At 48.9% G+C, this 15987-nt stretch overlaps 1 protein-coding gene across 1 annotated transcript in view; it reads right to left on the bottom strand.

Annotated features, from left to right (window-relative positions):
* Window positions 1-15987, bottom strand: part of LOC144818807 (protein NipSnap homolog 3A-like) — a 199392-nt gene that overhangs the window by 41385 nt on the left and 142020 nt on the right. The window contains exon 3 of the mRNA XM_078676577.1: window positions 5656-5814. Coding sequence (XP_078532703.1) covers window positions 5656-5814 — 159 coding nt within the window. The remainder of the gene's footprint in view (window positions 1-5655; window positions 5815-15987) is intronic.

Genomic DNA, 15987 nt, shown 5'->3' with positions numbered 1-15987 from the left:
TCAATGCTTATAGGTTTGTCCAGGTAGTCAGCCAATAGGGATGGAACATACACCAATATCGCACAGGTCACAGTCCACCAACCAGCGGTAACCTTGAGGTGTCAAAGCCCCTGTTTGGTCTGAGAGTTGGCCAGAATGGTCTAGATCATTATCCCTGATGAGGTTTAAGTTACCTCCGATCAGTATGGCAGCATTTGGGGTCTGAAGTACGGGAGAGAGGGTGTTAATGATGAAGGACTCTTACTGGTGGGTGGGTGCATAAATGTTTTGCCAGGGTTAAATGAAAGGTGCCAAGTCAAAGTTGGTATTCAGGAAGGCGTCCCTAATTCTGCCACTTTAGACACTATGGCAGCCTAAACGTCATGGAGTACAAGATGGCTACCCCCTCGCTTTAAGGAGCTAGAAGACCACAGCTGGCGGGGAAAGCAACGAGAATGCACGTGGTGGAAGTCCTTGGGTAATATGTGCGTTTCTTCTGTTTAGTAGGGTTATTAAGGCCTCTAAAGTTGAGGCTCGTAATTTTAATTTCCAGGACAGTCAGTCAGGGGACTGCTAAGGCCAGGCGAGCTGCAGAAGAGCAGGGAAAGGACATGCAGAGTATGAGCCCCATGGGAAGGGCTGGCACTGGACCCCAAACAAAGATGTCCTAGTCAGACCATGAAAGGTGAAGGAATGATAACCCCATGAACAATTATCAAAAAATAACGTCATAGTCTGCTTAGTCCAGTAGGCCGGGAGCGGAGAGACTGGGGCCAGATCTCCAAGATGGCAGATGCCTCCCCGCCACCCGAGGCCGCCATCAATTCTGAAGTGCCAGCTGAGAATCATAGCAGACAGAAAGCAACCGGTGAGGGGCATTGTCAGGTGGATTTGCCACACGTGCCGTAGGCAAGTTTATCTAGGACATGTTGGTGCTCCTGCGCCCACTCCTTGGGGTCAAGATGTGGGAGCCGTTTTATCTTTCCAATAGTCTGCCTTGTTGAGGCTTGTGTTGGGGAACCATGGGGAGAGCCTGCAGTAGTGGGGGACACGCTCTCAGCCGGGAGGCCCAGAACCCCGCAAGCCTTTTCCAGTGATCGCAGCTGATGAAGCTGGCCTTCCCAGTAGAAGACTAGTCTGAAGAGGTGCCCCCCCAACTAACAGACACCACTTTGGAGAGTAAGAAATCAGTCACTGGCTTGAACTCACTGCAGCATTGGAGGGTGAGGAGGGAGACATCCTGGAAGAGGCCTATGGTGTGTCCTCTGAAGCGGATGGGTTGTTTAGATCTAGCAGCTCTAAGAATGTCCTTTTTTATCTGAAAGACGTAGACACAAGCTAGTCTGTCAGATGGCTTTGATGCGGTACCCCCAAGCCGACTGACCCGATGGCCCTTGTCTAGGCCAAGTTCAGTGTTGTCTTCCAAATTTAGAGTATTGTGAATGAGCACCTGGGTGTATACACTTATCTCGAAAACCCTCTGTGTCAAATGCCACTATGGCTGGACCTGTTTTTAAGGTCCTCTGTTTGAGCCTTTAGCTCGTCATTTTGTTTATGCAGGCGTACAATTTCTGGTCATAGTATCTCCACCTCTTCCCCCTTCGAGATTTTGTTTTCATCCAGTATAAAAACGCGATCTCCGAGTGAGGACAGGTCCTGACACGTTTCCCACATGTCTTGTAAGAGGTAATCTTTAGGGGTTTAGAGCTCTGTCTTCAGGGAATCACAGAGAGAAGATAAGCAACCCAGAGTCACCGGGGCTTGATCCACATCCAGCATTCCCTCTGGCTCAGGGCGAGTAAGGGGCTGAGAACTTATTGCTGTTTCTTTGCCCTGGACCGGAGTGGGGTGGGTGAGCATTTCTCAAACAGATAGGTCCCGCTTGTATTTGAAGATATCATTTTGTATTGGGACGATGTTGAAGAAGGGGGGCAAAGGACCCCACAGCAGCAAACGGGATCTTTACTTTGGATCTATTCGTCTTAGAGCAGGCTCAGGGTCGCTTGCTGCGAAAGGCCACTGATTCTTGGCCCGTTGCGACTAAGGACCTGCAAATGTAGACTGCCCTCTTGAAGCAAAGCTCTCTCATAGGTTCCACTGGACCAGTAGGGGTCATCAGGAACCCAGAGTGATACTCACTCCCCTGAAGCTGCGAAAAACAGCAGTGAGTCTGCCACAATGCTTGGGCTCATGGTATACGACAGCAGTACTACAGGTAAGGTTGCTGAAAGTACCGGACTGGTGCTACAGAAGGTGCCATTATAGTTTCTGTTACTGCTGTTGAAGGTGTTGATGGAGTCACTTAGAAGACCCAGTATTCCAGGGGCCTTCGCTTGGCAGCAGGTTCATTGGCCCTGGTATCCCTCCAAAGGGTATTGTTGGCCGTGGGAGGTCAGGCTGCAATGTCAGAGCCGTCCAGAGCCTCATGGCCCGATATCCAAAGCACTCCAAATCATCCTCCAGGCAGCGCTGTGTAGAGGTTGAGGGGAGAGGTGGACATTCTCGGGTGCCACTCCCCCTTGGGTTTAGCGTTCAGGGCCAACAGTTGCGAAGCCCATAAATAGAGGCCTAGGCATCCGCCATCTTGATGGTTGCCTTGCCCAGCTACTCAACCAAAGCCAGAGTCGGACGAGCGGTTAGCAGCCACGTACTCACCCCCAGATTGTTGATGCGCCCCATATGCAGCGTAGGCACACCGATGCTTAGAGTGTTACCTGCCAGGAAACCCTCGGGGCACTGTTGATGCAGGCTCGGGTGGCAGAAAGACGGAAGACAAGTCCTACTCTGCCACCATCCTGGCCAATTTTATCTTTTAAAAGCTGAAAACGAAAAAATTCAAATTTCTCCAAGCTATTTTGAAACAATAAATGATCTGATGTATGTGTAGATAAAACCACATAGTTGCAATACACAAGTGTTAGACACAAAACCAATTAATACTAAATATGACCGCACAGCTTGTGAGTTCCTAAAGAATATGTACACTTTTGCTATTTAAAACACATTAGAAACAATAATATTGTTGCCATTTAACTAAGTGAGCAGCACACAGAGACAAAAGTTTAAATATATATATATATATATATAAAAACACACAGTTCCATATCCACGGACTGCTTCACAATTAAGGACACTCCAGTCAGAGATCTCGTAGTCTCTACGCCAGGTTTATTTTTCCCGCGTGCACACTTATTCAGTCAACAAACGCGTTTCGGCGTTGCCGCCTTCGTCAGTGTTGTCTGATTGAGACTCGTTTTCACATTTAAATAAAGTTTTCTTCAAAACATTGTCACATGATTAAAAACAAAACATAAAAGAAGGGCACTTCTATTCATTTCATTGATTTTTTGGCGGCCATCTTAGAGTGTCCGAAAATATTGCGATTTTGCGCATTTCTCAACATAATTAGTCAAACATTATGGTTCATACATTATCATCGCATTAGTTTTCAACAATTAAGGACATCCTATATTTTCTGCAGAATAGCCTCACTTATCTCGCCCTGAATGGGCGTTGCCTCGGTCTAATCACAAGCGTACATCTCTACATTTAGCATTTCGGTTCACAGTATTTTAGGCCTAGGTGATTGTGCCGATTAAGTCACATCCAACTTCGCAATGTTGCCCTGAATGGGCTATCTGAATACAAATATAGTGTGTGACATAAGTTTTATACAGATACGGAAACTATATTAACATTCTAGCTGTAGGGAACGGTTTAAGGGGTGACATGCTCAACTCTGAATCATTTTACAGTGTAATAATCTCATCCTATATGTACCCACATTTCCTCTTCGTTGTTCAACCCTCCCGGATTTTTTGTTTGGAGCATAATTATGTACCTTGATTCCAAGGTTCTCAATTTCTTGACCCAGTCTCCCCCTCTCTCTGTTCTTATCAGTTGGTCCAAAATGAAAAAGCTTAGCAAATTACTATTGCTTGTATGAGCTTTCTCATAATGTCGGGCCACAGGGTAGCTCTGATCTTTTGAGTTAATCGCTCTCATGTGTTCCAAAATCCTGAGTTTGGTCTGTTTTCTTCTTCTTGTGTTCATAGTGGCTGTTCACTAGATGGTCTCCAAGGGAATTGCTTTTTTGATATGTTACCAGTGGATAATCAGGTAAAAGTTCACCCACCACCCCATCAGATTTCAATACGGTTTCTATCCGTGTATGAAATGGAAGGCCTGTAGAAACTCACAGAAAGTGAAGGATTATGAGGTACCGGGGAAATCAAAGAAGGTGACGATTCCGAAATTACTTAACTGTAATTCTGATTTTACTGTGTACTGCCTAGTATGCCCATGTGGTAAGAAGTGCGTGGGAAGCACCACGAAACAGACCAAACTCAGGATTTTGGAACACATGAGAGCGATTAACTCAAAAGATCAGAGCTACCCTGTGGCCCGACACTATGAGAAAGCTCATAAAAGCAATAGTAATTTGCTAAGCTTTTTCATTTTGGACCAACTGATAAGAACAGAGAGGGGGGAGACTGGGTCAAGAAATTGAGAACCTTGGAATCAAGGTACATAATTATGCTCCAAACCAAAAATATGGGAGGGTTGAACAACGAAGAGGAAATGTGGGTACATATAGGATGAGATTATTACACTGTAAGATGATTCAGAGTGGAGCATGTCACCCCTTAAACCGTTCCCTACAGCTAGAATGTTAGTACAGTTTCCGTATCTGTATAAAACTTATGTCACACACTATATTTGTATTGAGATAGCCCATTCAGGGCAACATTGAGAAGTTGGATGTGACTTAATCGGCACAATCACCTAGGCCTAAAATACTGTGAACCGAAATGCTAAATGTTGAGATGTACGCTTGTGATTTGAACGAGGCAACGCCCATTCAGGGCGAGATAAGTGAGGCTATTCTGCAGAAAATATAGGATGTCCTTAATTGTTGAAAACTAATGCGATGATAATGTATGAACCATAATGTTGGACTAATTATGTTGAGAAATGCGCAAAATCGCAATATTTTCGGACACTCTAAGATGGCCGCCAAAAAATCAATTAAATGAATTGAAGTGCCCTTCTTTTATGTTTTGTTTTTAATCACGTGACAATGTTTTGAAGAAAACTTTATTTAAATGTGAAAACGACTCTCAATCAGACAACACTGACGAAGGCGGCAACGCCGAAACGCGTTTGTTGACTGAATAAGTGTGCAGGCGGGAAAAATAAACATGGCGTAGAGACTACGAGATCTTTGACTGGAGTGTCCTTAATTTTGAAGCAGTCTGTGGATATGGAACTGTGTGTTTTTATATATTGACGCACTCCGCCGTGCGGTAAGGAGGCACCCGAGGTGAAGAGGAGCGACAGTTGGTGGCAAAGCGTTGTGGATATATATATATATATATATATATATATATATATATATATATATATATATATATATATATTAAATGTTAATAAATTAACATCATGCACTAATTCTCTTTCCCTTTAACCTTTTTGATTTGAAGGGTGGGGATGTTTAAAGTAATAAGCATATGGCATATTTTGCTTGCAAAATAAAAAAAGATTATTCCTATTAAAATCAAACTATGTTGCGCTCTTAATATTTGTGTATATCGATTTCTCTGTGCTTCTAATATTTCTCATTCTGCTGATAAGACCATTTTCTTACAGTCACTCTGATTCTACTTAAATACTCACCCTCCTTCTCGGGCTTCTCTAATTTACACCATGGCACCAGGTATGCGATTTCGTTTTCCTGCTTTTCCAACAAGGGCAGCATTTTGGAAATATACTTTTCCTGCCACTGTTCATCCTGGGCCAGTGCTGTCCGGACTGCTGTTCGGTGAGCAAAACTGTCTATGACAAATGGGAGAAATAGAAAAAAAAATAAGATTTTGGATTATCTAACTTTTATTTTGCAAGCAGATCATTGTCCAGTATCACCAAGTTAAAGTGAATCAATGAATTAACTCATTTTCTTTATTTGGTTTAAAACATGTGTTAGACCTGTCTGGCCTTTTGCGTGGCTCCTCCAATTATTTATTTATTTTGTCCCCTTTTTGCCCCTCATACCTTTATATCTTTTTGACCTCACCAGATTTTTATATGTTGGCCTGGGGGTTAGATGCTCTTTTGCCCTCATGATTTTTCACCTCAGGCCTAGGTGCCTTTCCTGACAGGAATTAATCCAGATCTACAAAATGGTGGCTTCTAACTGCCACAACTGTCACACCTGAGATCTGTCCCATAGGATAGCATAGGGCATTCCAGAACCTTCTGGTCCCTTCTGGACCTCTGAGGGGCAGCCTATAAAAGGCGGAATGCTGGGCAACCATTTTGTCTTGCCAGAGTGAGTCAGCTGGAGGACAGGCAGTAGCATAAGGTGGGGGTAGGATAGCCAAAGGGTTGACCTCCCAGTCTAGGGACGCTTCCTTATTGATTCACCACCCTTCCTCCCTTGTGGTTTCTTGACCTGACCCCGCTGCGTGGGAATCCTGGAGACCCTGGGCGCCTGATCAACCCCTAGCCTAGAAGTAAGGGTTATGTGTGGTTGAGGGTGGCTGCAGTGCTGAGGAGTACAGCCTATTGCCCAGTTGGGAAGCCTCAGTGAGACTCTGACAGAGTTGGCCAAGAAGCGAGAAGGGTTAAGGCTGAAGGTTCGTTATTGTGATCCCTCCTCGTTTGACTCCTTAAATCAGCTAAGGACGTCCTTGCCTTCAACTCCCCACTGACATTCACCCAAGCGGAGCTTTCCCCTCATACCTAAGATGTCAGGCGGCTGGTGAGAATAGTGGCTCATCGAGGGAATGAAGGCAGGGACTCTGCAACAAGTGGCGAGATCGAGCAGGAGAGGCTTTGGCTGAGGAGGGCATTCCCCAGCTCTGGTGCGACCGCCATTTATCCTGGAGTGGGCGGAGCGGAAGAGGAAGAGCCGTCGGGATAGAGCGGCCTCGGGTGTGGAGTCGACTGACTGCGTGAGGCGGAGTCAACCGAAGGGAAGAAGGGAACGGAAGATCAGATTCGACTCTCAGCTGTGGTAAGCCTTTGCCCGCGCCAGCTCTGGAGTTGAGAGCCTGGTCAGGCGAGGAAGCGAGCAGTCGATCGCTGCACACGGAGAGATCCTCACCCCCACCCTCCCCGTGCCAGCGAGTGGCTGGTCGGGCGGGAAGAAACAAAACAAGCGCCAGAGGTTACCGGCTGAGACTTCTGTCGAGGTCTCCCTTTCTGTTCAGTGATCGGAGACTCTGGCCTTGCGGGCCCCACTGTAAGTAAGGAGTGAGTGGTGGGTGAAGACTGAGACTCCGAATTAACGCTAAGAGGGACTGAGGAGCGGTTCCTCCCAGAGGGACCCATTGTGTGGGAAAATTCAGACCTGGTTCTATTGGAACTTCCCTTGATACCCCATTCACTCCTTTTACTGTTTCCTGGAAGGGAGTAAATTGACATGATGAAGTAAACCTTGTGTTTCAGGTCCAGAGGAGAGCGGCCACAGGGCCATGATCTGAGGGGCTAGTACAATCTGTTGAAATATTGCTAAAAGTATCTTCTGATGGGGAAAAGTGCTAAGTCCTCATAAGAGGTAAAGGTGCATATGCTGTTCTAGGATAATCACTGACATCCTTCTCTGGCTGCATATATTGTTAGAAAGGTGGGGTGAGACTGGTAATGTACCTTAATGTAAATGTACTGAACGGAATAAGATGGAGATGTGAAGTGTAATACAGTACTTGGATTGAAACTGAATAAGGAGAAATACTGGTGTAAAAGTGATAAAGAAAAGCAAACCTATTTTTATAAAATCAAGCCATATTTTTCCAAAACATTGGTGTAGCGTCATTCTTTTAAGTGGAATTGCATGGGGTTACTGCTGGGTAGTATGCAACCTTCGCACATGTGCCTCTATTAGAGATTGCCTTATCCTAGGCAAGGCTACCCTAGGTGACCTGACAACTTTAGGTTCCAACATATTGGTGGCAGCGGTGGGATGGTGACTGTGGTTGCGACTACTCTGCAGTAACAAAGTGTAATCCACTAACCTACACCTGGAGTTTTCTCCTAGCGGCCCTCCTAATTTTTACTTTTGCTTTTTTTCAAATTTATTCCTGGTGGTGGGGTGGAGGTAGCTTCAGGTTGCCCTTGTAACTCTATTCTTTTTGTGTGCTTGACCCTGAATTGCCTCTTGCAAAATGGAATTTGCACTGGAAGAACTGGACACTTATTCTGTGGCCCAGCTAAAGGACTTCTGTCAACAAATGGGGGTGTTCTTTAAGCGTGGTGCCAAGAAGGGGGAACTCCAGACCAGTTTGAGGGCTTGGGTGGAAGCACACCGTGAAGGGAAGGAGGAGGATGAGGGGACAGACCGGGACACGGTCGTAGAGGTAGAGGGATTATTCCACCCTGAGGTGGGAAACCTACTCCCAGGACCAATGACCTCCTCTAGGGGGGGCAGTAGTGTCTCCGGGGGAAGCTTGACCAAAGGAGGGAAAAAAGGAAGCTGAAGTGGGAGTTAGCCAGGTTAGAACAGGAGAAGGAGGAACAGAGGATGACTCATGAGCTTAGACTAAAAGAGCTAGAACTGAAGGCTCTACAGTTAGGACTCGCCAACTCTCCAAATGGTGGCAGCGAAACCAGAGAACCAACCAGGGAGTCCAGACCCTACCTGCCTAAGGATATAGTTGCCAGCTATAGTCAGGGGGATGACATAGCCAAGTGGCTGGCTGCCTATGAGGTCTCCTTAAGAGCCCATGGGATCCAGGAGAAACACTGGGGGGGTGGGTTGTACAAGTACATGCCTCCTACTGGTCGGGACACCTTGTTAGCCTTAGAACCAAAGGAGCAGACCAACTACCCCACTATGAAGTTAGCGTTGATCAGGAAGTTTGGGTTAACCCCAGAAAAGTATCGCCAGAAGTTCAGGGGGAGCCACAAGTTAAGCACCCAGAACTGGGTGGACTTCCTAGATTATGCAAGGAAGGCATTGGAGGGCTGGGTACAGGGCAGTGAGGTGAAGGATTATGAGGGGTTGTATGATCTTTTTTTGAAAGAGCATCTACTCGAGAAATGTTTTCCCGAGCTGCGCCAGCACCTGGTGGACAGCAAGCTGACCAACCCCCGGAAGCTTGCAGAGGAGGCGGACATCTGGGCAAGTACCCGGGTGTCCTCAAAGGGGACTGGAGGGGATTCCCCAAAGGCCGGACAGGGCGCCCCTCAGAAGAAGGAGGGGGGAGCTAAAAAACAGGAGTTCTCTAAAGGTCCCCAAAACAGTTTCCAGGGAAAGGGAACAGGTTTCACCCCTAAGGCTAACCCGCCCAGAAACCGTCATCCTGGCCAAAGCCAGCAGCCAAGGGTTGTCCACTGTTTTGAGTGTGGTGATGTTGGACAATATAAGGGAGATGTCAGATGCCCAAAGAGACCACCCCCTCCCACCGGAGGAGAAGCCCCGGGAGTAGCTAGTGTAGCGCTCGGGGAGGAGTTGCCCTTAGATAAGGGGGGTGAGTGGGCGGGTGTCACCTTAGTGTCCCTGGGAGAACGGGAGATGGTTCCTAAGATCCAGGTGCCCCCAAATACTACCAAGTATGGGCAGTGGATCACCATCAATGGCCAGAGAGGGGAGGCTCTGAGAGATACAGGAGCCAGTATGACCATGGTGAGAAGTCATCTGGTGTCTCCAGAGCAGGTGATTCCCAATGTACTCCACCCCGCCGCGATGGCTGACGGCAGAATGGGCCACTACCCCGTGGCCGAGGTTCCCTTTGAGTGGGAAGGGGTTGCAGGTTCACTTCGAGTTGCCGTAAGCCCTGCCGTGCCAGTTGATTGTCTGTTGGGGAATGACATGGAGCACAATGCTTGGAGAGAGGTGGAATACTGGACGCATTCAGCGATGCTAGGTACACCTGACTGGGCCTGTGTAAGCACAAGGTCTGCGACTGCCCGGAGAGGGAGTTCGCCTGGGTTGGAGCCTGGAACAATGGCCCAACCCGCTGCCAAAAAGGGACAGACCCGAAGACAGGAGAAGCCTGCTTCGGCTTCCACACCTCATGTGACAGATCGGCCACCTGCGGTGGTGGACCAGGAGTCCGTGGAGGGGGAAGTAGTTTCTCTGGAGGACCTGCCCATCCCTGCTGAGTGGCATGTGGAGGGAGGGCCTACCAGAGAGGAGTTCTGTAAGGGCCAGAAGGAGTGCCCTACCCTTGAGGGACTGAGGCGACAGGCTGAAGCCCAGGCAGCAGGGGACGTTGCGGGACACTACCACATTTACTGGGAGGATGGACTCCTCTACAGTGAACCCAAGGTACCCTTACCTGGTTCATCAAGGGCCTTGGTAGTCCCGCAACGGTACCGAGCCTTTCTGCTGGAATTGGCTCATGCAATACCCTTGGCAGGACACTTAGGTCAGGACAAGACCTTTGCTCGGCTTGTCCCCCACTTTTACTGGCCTCAGATGAAAGTGGCGTCTAACACCTACTGTCGGACATGTGTATCCTGCCAGGCCAGTGGGAAAACAGGGGTGAAGCTGAAAGCTCCCCTGGAACCACTTCCAGTCGTTAGCACCCCCTTTGAAAGGGTGGGCATCGACATTGTAGGGCCATTGGATCCACCAACAACAGCTGGTCACAGGTTTGTCCTGGTTCTGGTGGATCATGCCACACGGTACCCAGAGGCAATACCTCTGAGGACTGTCACTGCACCTGTGGTGGCTAGGGCCCTAATGGGGATCTTTACCCGAGTGGGTTTCCCCAAAGAAGTTGTGTCCGACAGGGGGACCAACTTTATGTCAGCGTACATGCGGGCAATGTGGAAGGAGTGTGGAGTGACCTACCGGTTCACCACTCCCTATCACCCCCAGTCCAATGGACTGGTGGAAAGGTTCAACAAGACCTTGAAGGGCATGATCAGAAGTCTGCCCGAGAGCCTGCGGAGGAAGTGGGACGTCCTCCTACCCTGTTTGCTATTCTCCTACAGGGAAGTGCCACAGAAGGGAGTGGGCTTCAGCCCCTTCGAGCTTCTGTATGGGCACCCTGTACGCGGTCCTCTCAGCCTGGTGAAGGATGGATGGGAAAAGTCTCCCAGGAAACCCCCCCAGGATGTGGTGAGCTACATGCTGGCCTTCAGGAGCCAAATGGCGAAGTTGTGGAAGCAAGCTTCTGACAACTTGGAGGCCAGCCAGGCAGTGATGAAGGAGTGGTATGACCACAACGCTCACCAGGTGGAATTGGAGCCTGGCCAGAAAGTGTGGGTGATGGAGCCTGGAGAGCTAAGTGCCCTCTAGGATCGCTGGACAGGCCCCTTTGAGGTGTTGGAGAAGAAGGGTAAGGCCACATACCTGGTGGACCTAAAGACCCCACGACAGCCCCTGCGGGTGCTTCATGCCAACCGACTCAAACCCCACCATGAGAGGCCCGAGGTCATCTTAATGATGGTGACTGATGGGGGAGAGGAAGCGGAAAGCGAACCTCTCCCGGACCTATTTTCGTCTCAGGAAAAGGATGGGTCAGTGGAGGGAGTGATTCTCTCTCCATCCCTAACTCCTGAACAGCGGGAGGACTGCCGCCAGATACTGGAGCAGTACTCTACGTTGTTCTCCCTTGTCCCGGGAAGGACTCACCTGTGTACCCATGATGTGGACACAGGGGACAGCCCACCAGTGAAGTCAAAGACCTACCGGCTGTCCGACAAGGTGAAGGCTAGCATCCATGGTGAGGTTGCCAAGATGCTAGAGCTAGGAGTTATAGAACCTTCTAACAGCCCCTGGTCCAGTCCGGTGGTTCTAGTGCCAAAAGCCGCTCCACCAGGCACCACTCCAGAACTGAGGTTCTGTGTGGATTACCGGGGACTGAATTCAGTCACAAAAACTGATGCTCATCCGATCCCTAGGGCGGATGAATTAATTGACCGGCTGGGAGCTGCCCAATATCTCAGTACCTTTGACCCCACTTCGGGGTACTGGCAGATCTCCCTGACAGATGGAGCAAAGGAAAGGTCAGCCTTCTCCACGCCTGAGGGACCCTTCCAATTTTGTGTGATGCCCTTTGGGCTCAAGAATGCCCCTGCCACTTTTCAGCGGCTGGTGAACCAGGTCCTCTCCGGAATGGAGGGTTTCTCCGCTGCTTATCTGGATGACATTGCTGTCTTCAGTAGCAGTTGGGAGGACCATTTGCAACATTTGCAAGCAGTTCTCCAGGCCCTGAAACAAGCTGGATTGACAATCAAGGCCAGCGAATGTCAGATTGGGCAGGGGTCGGTTGTGTACCTTGGACACTTGGTGGGTAGGGGAACAGTGCAGCCCCTTCAGTCAAAGATTGAGGCAATCATGGCCTGGGAACTCCCCAAGACCCAGACGGAGGTCCGAGCTTTCCTGGGCCTCACAGGCTACTACCGCCGCTTTGTGAAGGGGTATGGCATTGTAGCGCCCCTCACAGAGCTTATCTCAAAGAAACAACCTCGACGGGTAGTTTGGACAAAGGCTTGTCAGCAAGCCTTTGAAAAGTTGAAGCAGGCAATGTGTGCAGCACCGGTCCTGAGGGCCCCAGACTTCTCCAAGGAGTTCATTGTCCAGACAGATGCATCAGAACATGGCATTGGGGCAGTGTTATCGCAACTGAATGAAGAGGGCCTGGATCAGCCTGTAGTTTTCCTATCCAGGAGACTGCTTCCCAGGGAACAGAAGTGGAGTGCAATTGAGAGGGAAGCTTTTGCGGTGGTGTGGGCTCTGAAGAAGCTGCGGCCATACCTGTTTGGCTCGCACTTCCTGGTTCAGACTGACCACCGCCCCCTTCGTTGGCTGATGCAGATGAAGGGGGAGAATCCCAAGTTGCTGAGATGGTCCATCTCCCTACAGGGAATGGACTTCCGGGTGGAACATCGGCCTGGAGTGGACCACGCCAATGCAGACGGTCTTTCTAGGTATTTCCGCCTTAGTGATGAGGACTCCCAAGGGGTTGGGTAGCTCTCCCCACTTTCAGCTGGGGGGGGACGCGTGTTAGACCTGTCTGGCCTTTTGCGTGGCTCCTCCAATTATTTATTTATTTTGTCCCCTTTTTGCCCCTCATACCTTTATATCTTTTTGACCTCACCAGATTTTTATATGTTGGCCTGGGGGTTAGATGCTCTTTTGCCCTCCTGATTTTTCACCTCAGGCCTAGGTGCCTTTCCTGACCGGAATTAATCCAGATCTACAAAATGGTGGCTTCTAACTGCCACAACTGTCACACGTGAGATCTGTCCCATAGAATAGCATAGGACATTCCAGAACCTTCTGGTCCCTTCTGGACCTCTGAGGGTCAGCCTATAAAAGGCGGAATGCTGGGCAACCATTTTGTCTTGCCAGAGTGAGTCAGCTGGAGGACAGGCAGTAGCATAAGGTGGGGGTAGGATAGCCAAAGGGTTGACCTCCCAGTCTAGGGACGCTTCCTTATTGATTCACCACCCTTCCTCCCTTGTGGTTTCTTGACCTGACCCCGCTGCGTGGGAATCCTGGAGACCCTGGGCGCCTGATCAACCCCTAGCCTAGAAGTAAGGGTTATGTGTGGTTGAGGGTGGCTGCAGTGCTGAGGAGTACAGCCTATTGCCCAGTTGGGAAGCCTCAGTGAGACTCTGACAGAGTTGGCCAAGAAGCGAGAAGGGTTAAGGCTGAAGGTTCGTTATTGTGATCCCTCCTCGTTTGACTCCTTAAATCAGCTAAGGACGTCCTTGCCTTCAACTCCCCACTGACATTCACCCAAGCGGAGCTTTCCCCTCATACCTAAGATGTCAGGCGGCTGGTGAGAATAGTGGCTCATCGAGGGAATGAAGGCAGGGACTCTGCAACAAGTGGCGAGATCGAGCAGGAGAGGCTTTGGCTGAGGAGGGCATTCCCCAGCTCTGGTGCGACCGCCATTTATCCCGGAGTGGGCGGAGCGGAAGAGGAAGAGCCGTCGGGATAGAGCGGCCTCGGGTGTGGAGTCGACTGACTGCGTGAGGCGGAGTCAACCGAAGGGAAGAAGGGAACGGAAGATCAGATTCGACTCTCAGCTGTGGTAAGCCTTTGCCCGCGCCAGCTCTGGAGTTGAGAGCCTGGTCAGGCGAGGAAGCGAGCAGTCGATCGCTGCACACGGAGAGATCCTCACCCCCACCCTCCCCGTGCCAGCGAGTGGCTGGTCGGGCGGGAAGAAACAAAACAAGCGCCAGAGGTTACCGGCTGAGACTTCTGTCGAGGTCTCCCTTTCTGTTCAGTGATCGGAGACTCTGGCCTCGCGGACCCCACTGTAAGTAAGGAGTGTGTGGTGGGTGAAGACTGAGACTCCGAGTTAACGCTAAGAGGGACTGAGGAGCGGTTCCTCCCAGAGGGACCCATTGTGTGGGAAAATTCAGACCTGGTTCTATTGGAACTTTCCTTGATACCCCATTCACTCCTTTTACTGTTTCCTGGAAGGGAGTAAATTGACATGATGAAGTAAACCTTGTGTTTCAGGTCCAGAGGAGAGCGGCCACAGGGCCATGATCTGAGGGGCTAGTACAATCTGTTGAAATATTGCTAAAAGTATCTTCTGATGGGGAAAAGTGCTAAGTCCTCATAAGAGATAAAGGTGCATATGCTGTTCTAGGATAATCACTGACATCCTTCTCTGGCTGCATATATTGTTAGAAAGGTGGGGTGAGACTGGTAATGTACCTTAATGTAAATGTACTGAACGGAATAAGATGGAGATGTGAAGTGTAATACAGTACTTGGATTGAAACTCAATAAGGAGAAATACTGGTGTAAAAGTGATAAAGAAAAGCAAACCTATTTTTATAAAATCAAGCCATATTTTTCCAAAACATTGGTGTAGCGTCATTCTTTTAAGTGGAATTGCATGGGGTTACTGCTGGGTAGTATGCAACCTTCGCACATGTTCCTCTATTAGAGATTGCCTTATCCTAGGCCAGGCTACCCTTGGTGACCTGACAACTTTAGGTTCCAACAACATGTAAACCATAAAAGACAATAAAATCAAAACAATATCAATAAGACCCCAAAATAATAAAATAATAACAAATCGTATAACAAACCACATTAATGTCCTCCCAGGCTACAGCTACAAACAAGAAGAGTACACAGACAACACTAAAAACCAATACATTAATATAAAATAATTGAATTGCTCATTTTAAAAGCAGTAATAAAAAACAGGCAACATGGTTACATGTTCTGATATTCGTCAACATCTGTAGATGCAACAGGGCAGGCCTAGCTTGTCCAAAGCTACGTTCAGCCAGGATTGGCTTTAAAAATCTTTAACGCATTTAAGAGTAGAAAGGGCATAAAAGGAAAAGGGCATCGGGTCTAGGACAGAGCTGCCAACACATTGACAGGGAATAGCAGCTTTCTCCTTTGCCCAATCCTTTGGGACACGTAGCAAGTGATGCATTAAAATTAACCTAAAATGGATAACAAAAATGGCGGGTGTTTGACAACCCGTGGTTTAAGTAAGGCTCCAAAGATAGGGTTGTTGGACCAAAACATATGATCTCACAAAAGGCACAGACATCTAGACTCACTGTCATTAGATTCTAGCAAAACAAAACTTTCTTAACCCAAGCAATATCACCTTGACTATGGAGTGTGGGATGTGCAACAGATCAGGACACCCCAAATTGTGAAAACAATCCTTGACATAATTAAATCACAGAAATGTATTGTTAGGTCGAGCAGACCTGCATTCAATGCGAAGCATTGATTGCAGTCTGCTTCTAGACCTATTGTCAGCCGTATTTGGGAATGTGGACACGAGAGGGGCACAAGCGCAGATTTGACCTCGTGGGTGCGCACGGCGCCGTGCCCCTCTCTTGCCTCATATTCCCGTGCGCACACAGCCAGCCCCCACACCCCTGCACACACACAGGCACACGTACACACGCTGCCGCCCCCCCCACCCACACACACATACAGACAGGCACGCATACACACCCCGCCGCCCCCTAACCCCCCCTGCACGCACACACAGACACACACCCCCGCCCCATGCATCGGGAGATCTGCCATACAATCGGTACTTACGCCAGCCTCCG

Source organism: Lissotriton helveticus, chromosome 2_1 (genome assembly GCF_964261635.1).
Source record: "Lissotriton helveticus chromosome 2_1, aLisHel1.1, whole genome shotgun sequence".
In the NCBI taxonomy this organism is placed as follows: domain Eukaryota; kingdom Metazoa; phylum Chordata; class Amphibia; order Caudata; family Salamandridae; genus Lissotriton; species Lissotriton helveticus.
The sequence above is the reverse complement of the archived record's forward strand: the minus strand, read 5'-3'. Positions and strand labels throughout refer to the sequence as shown.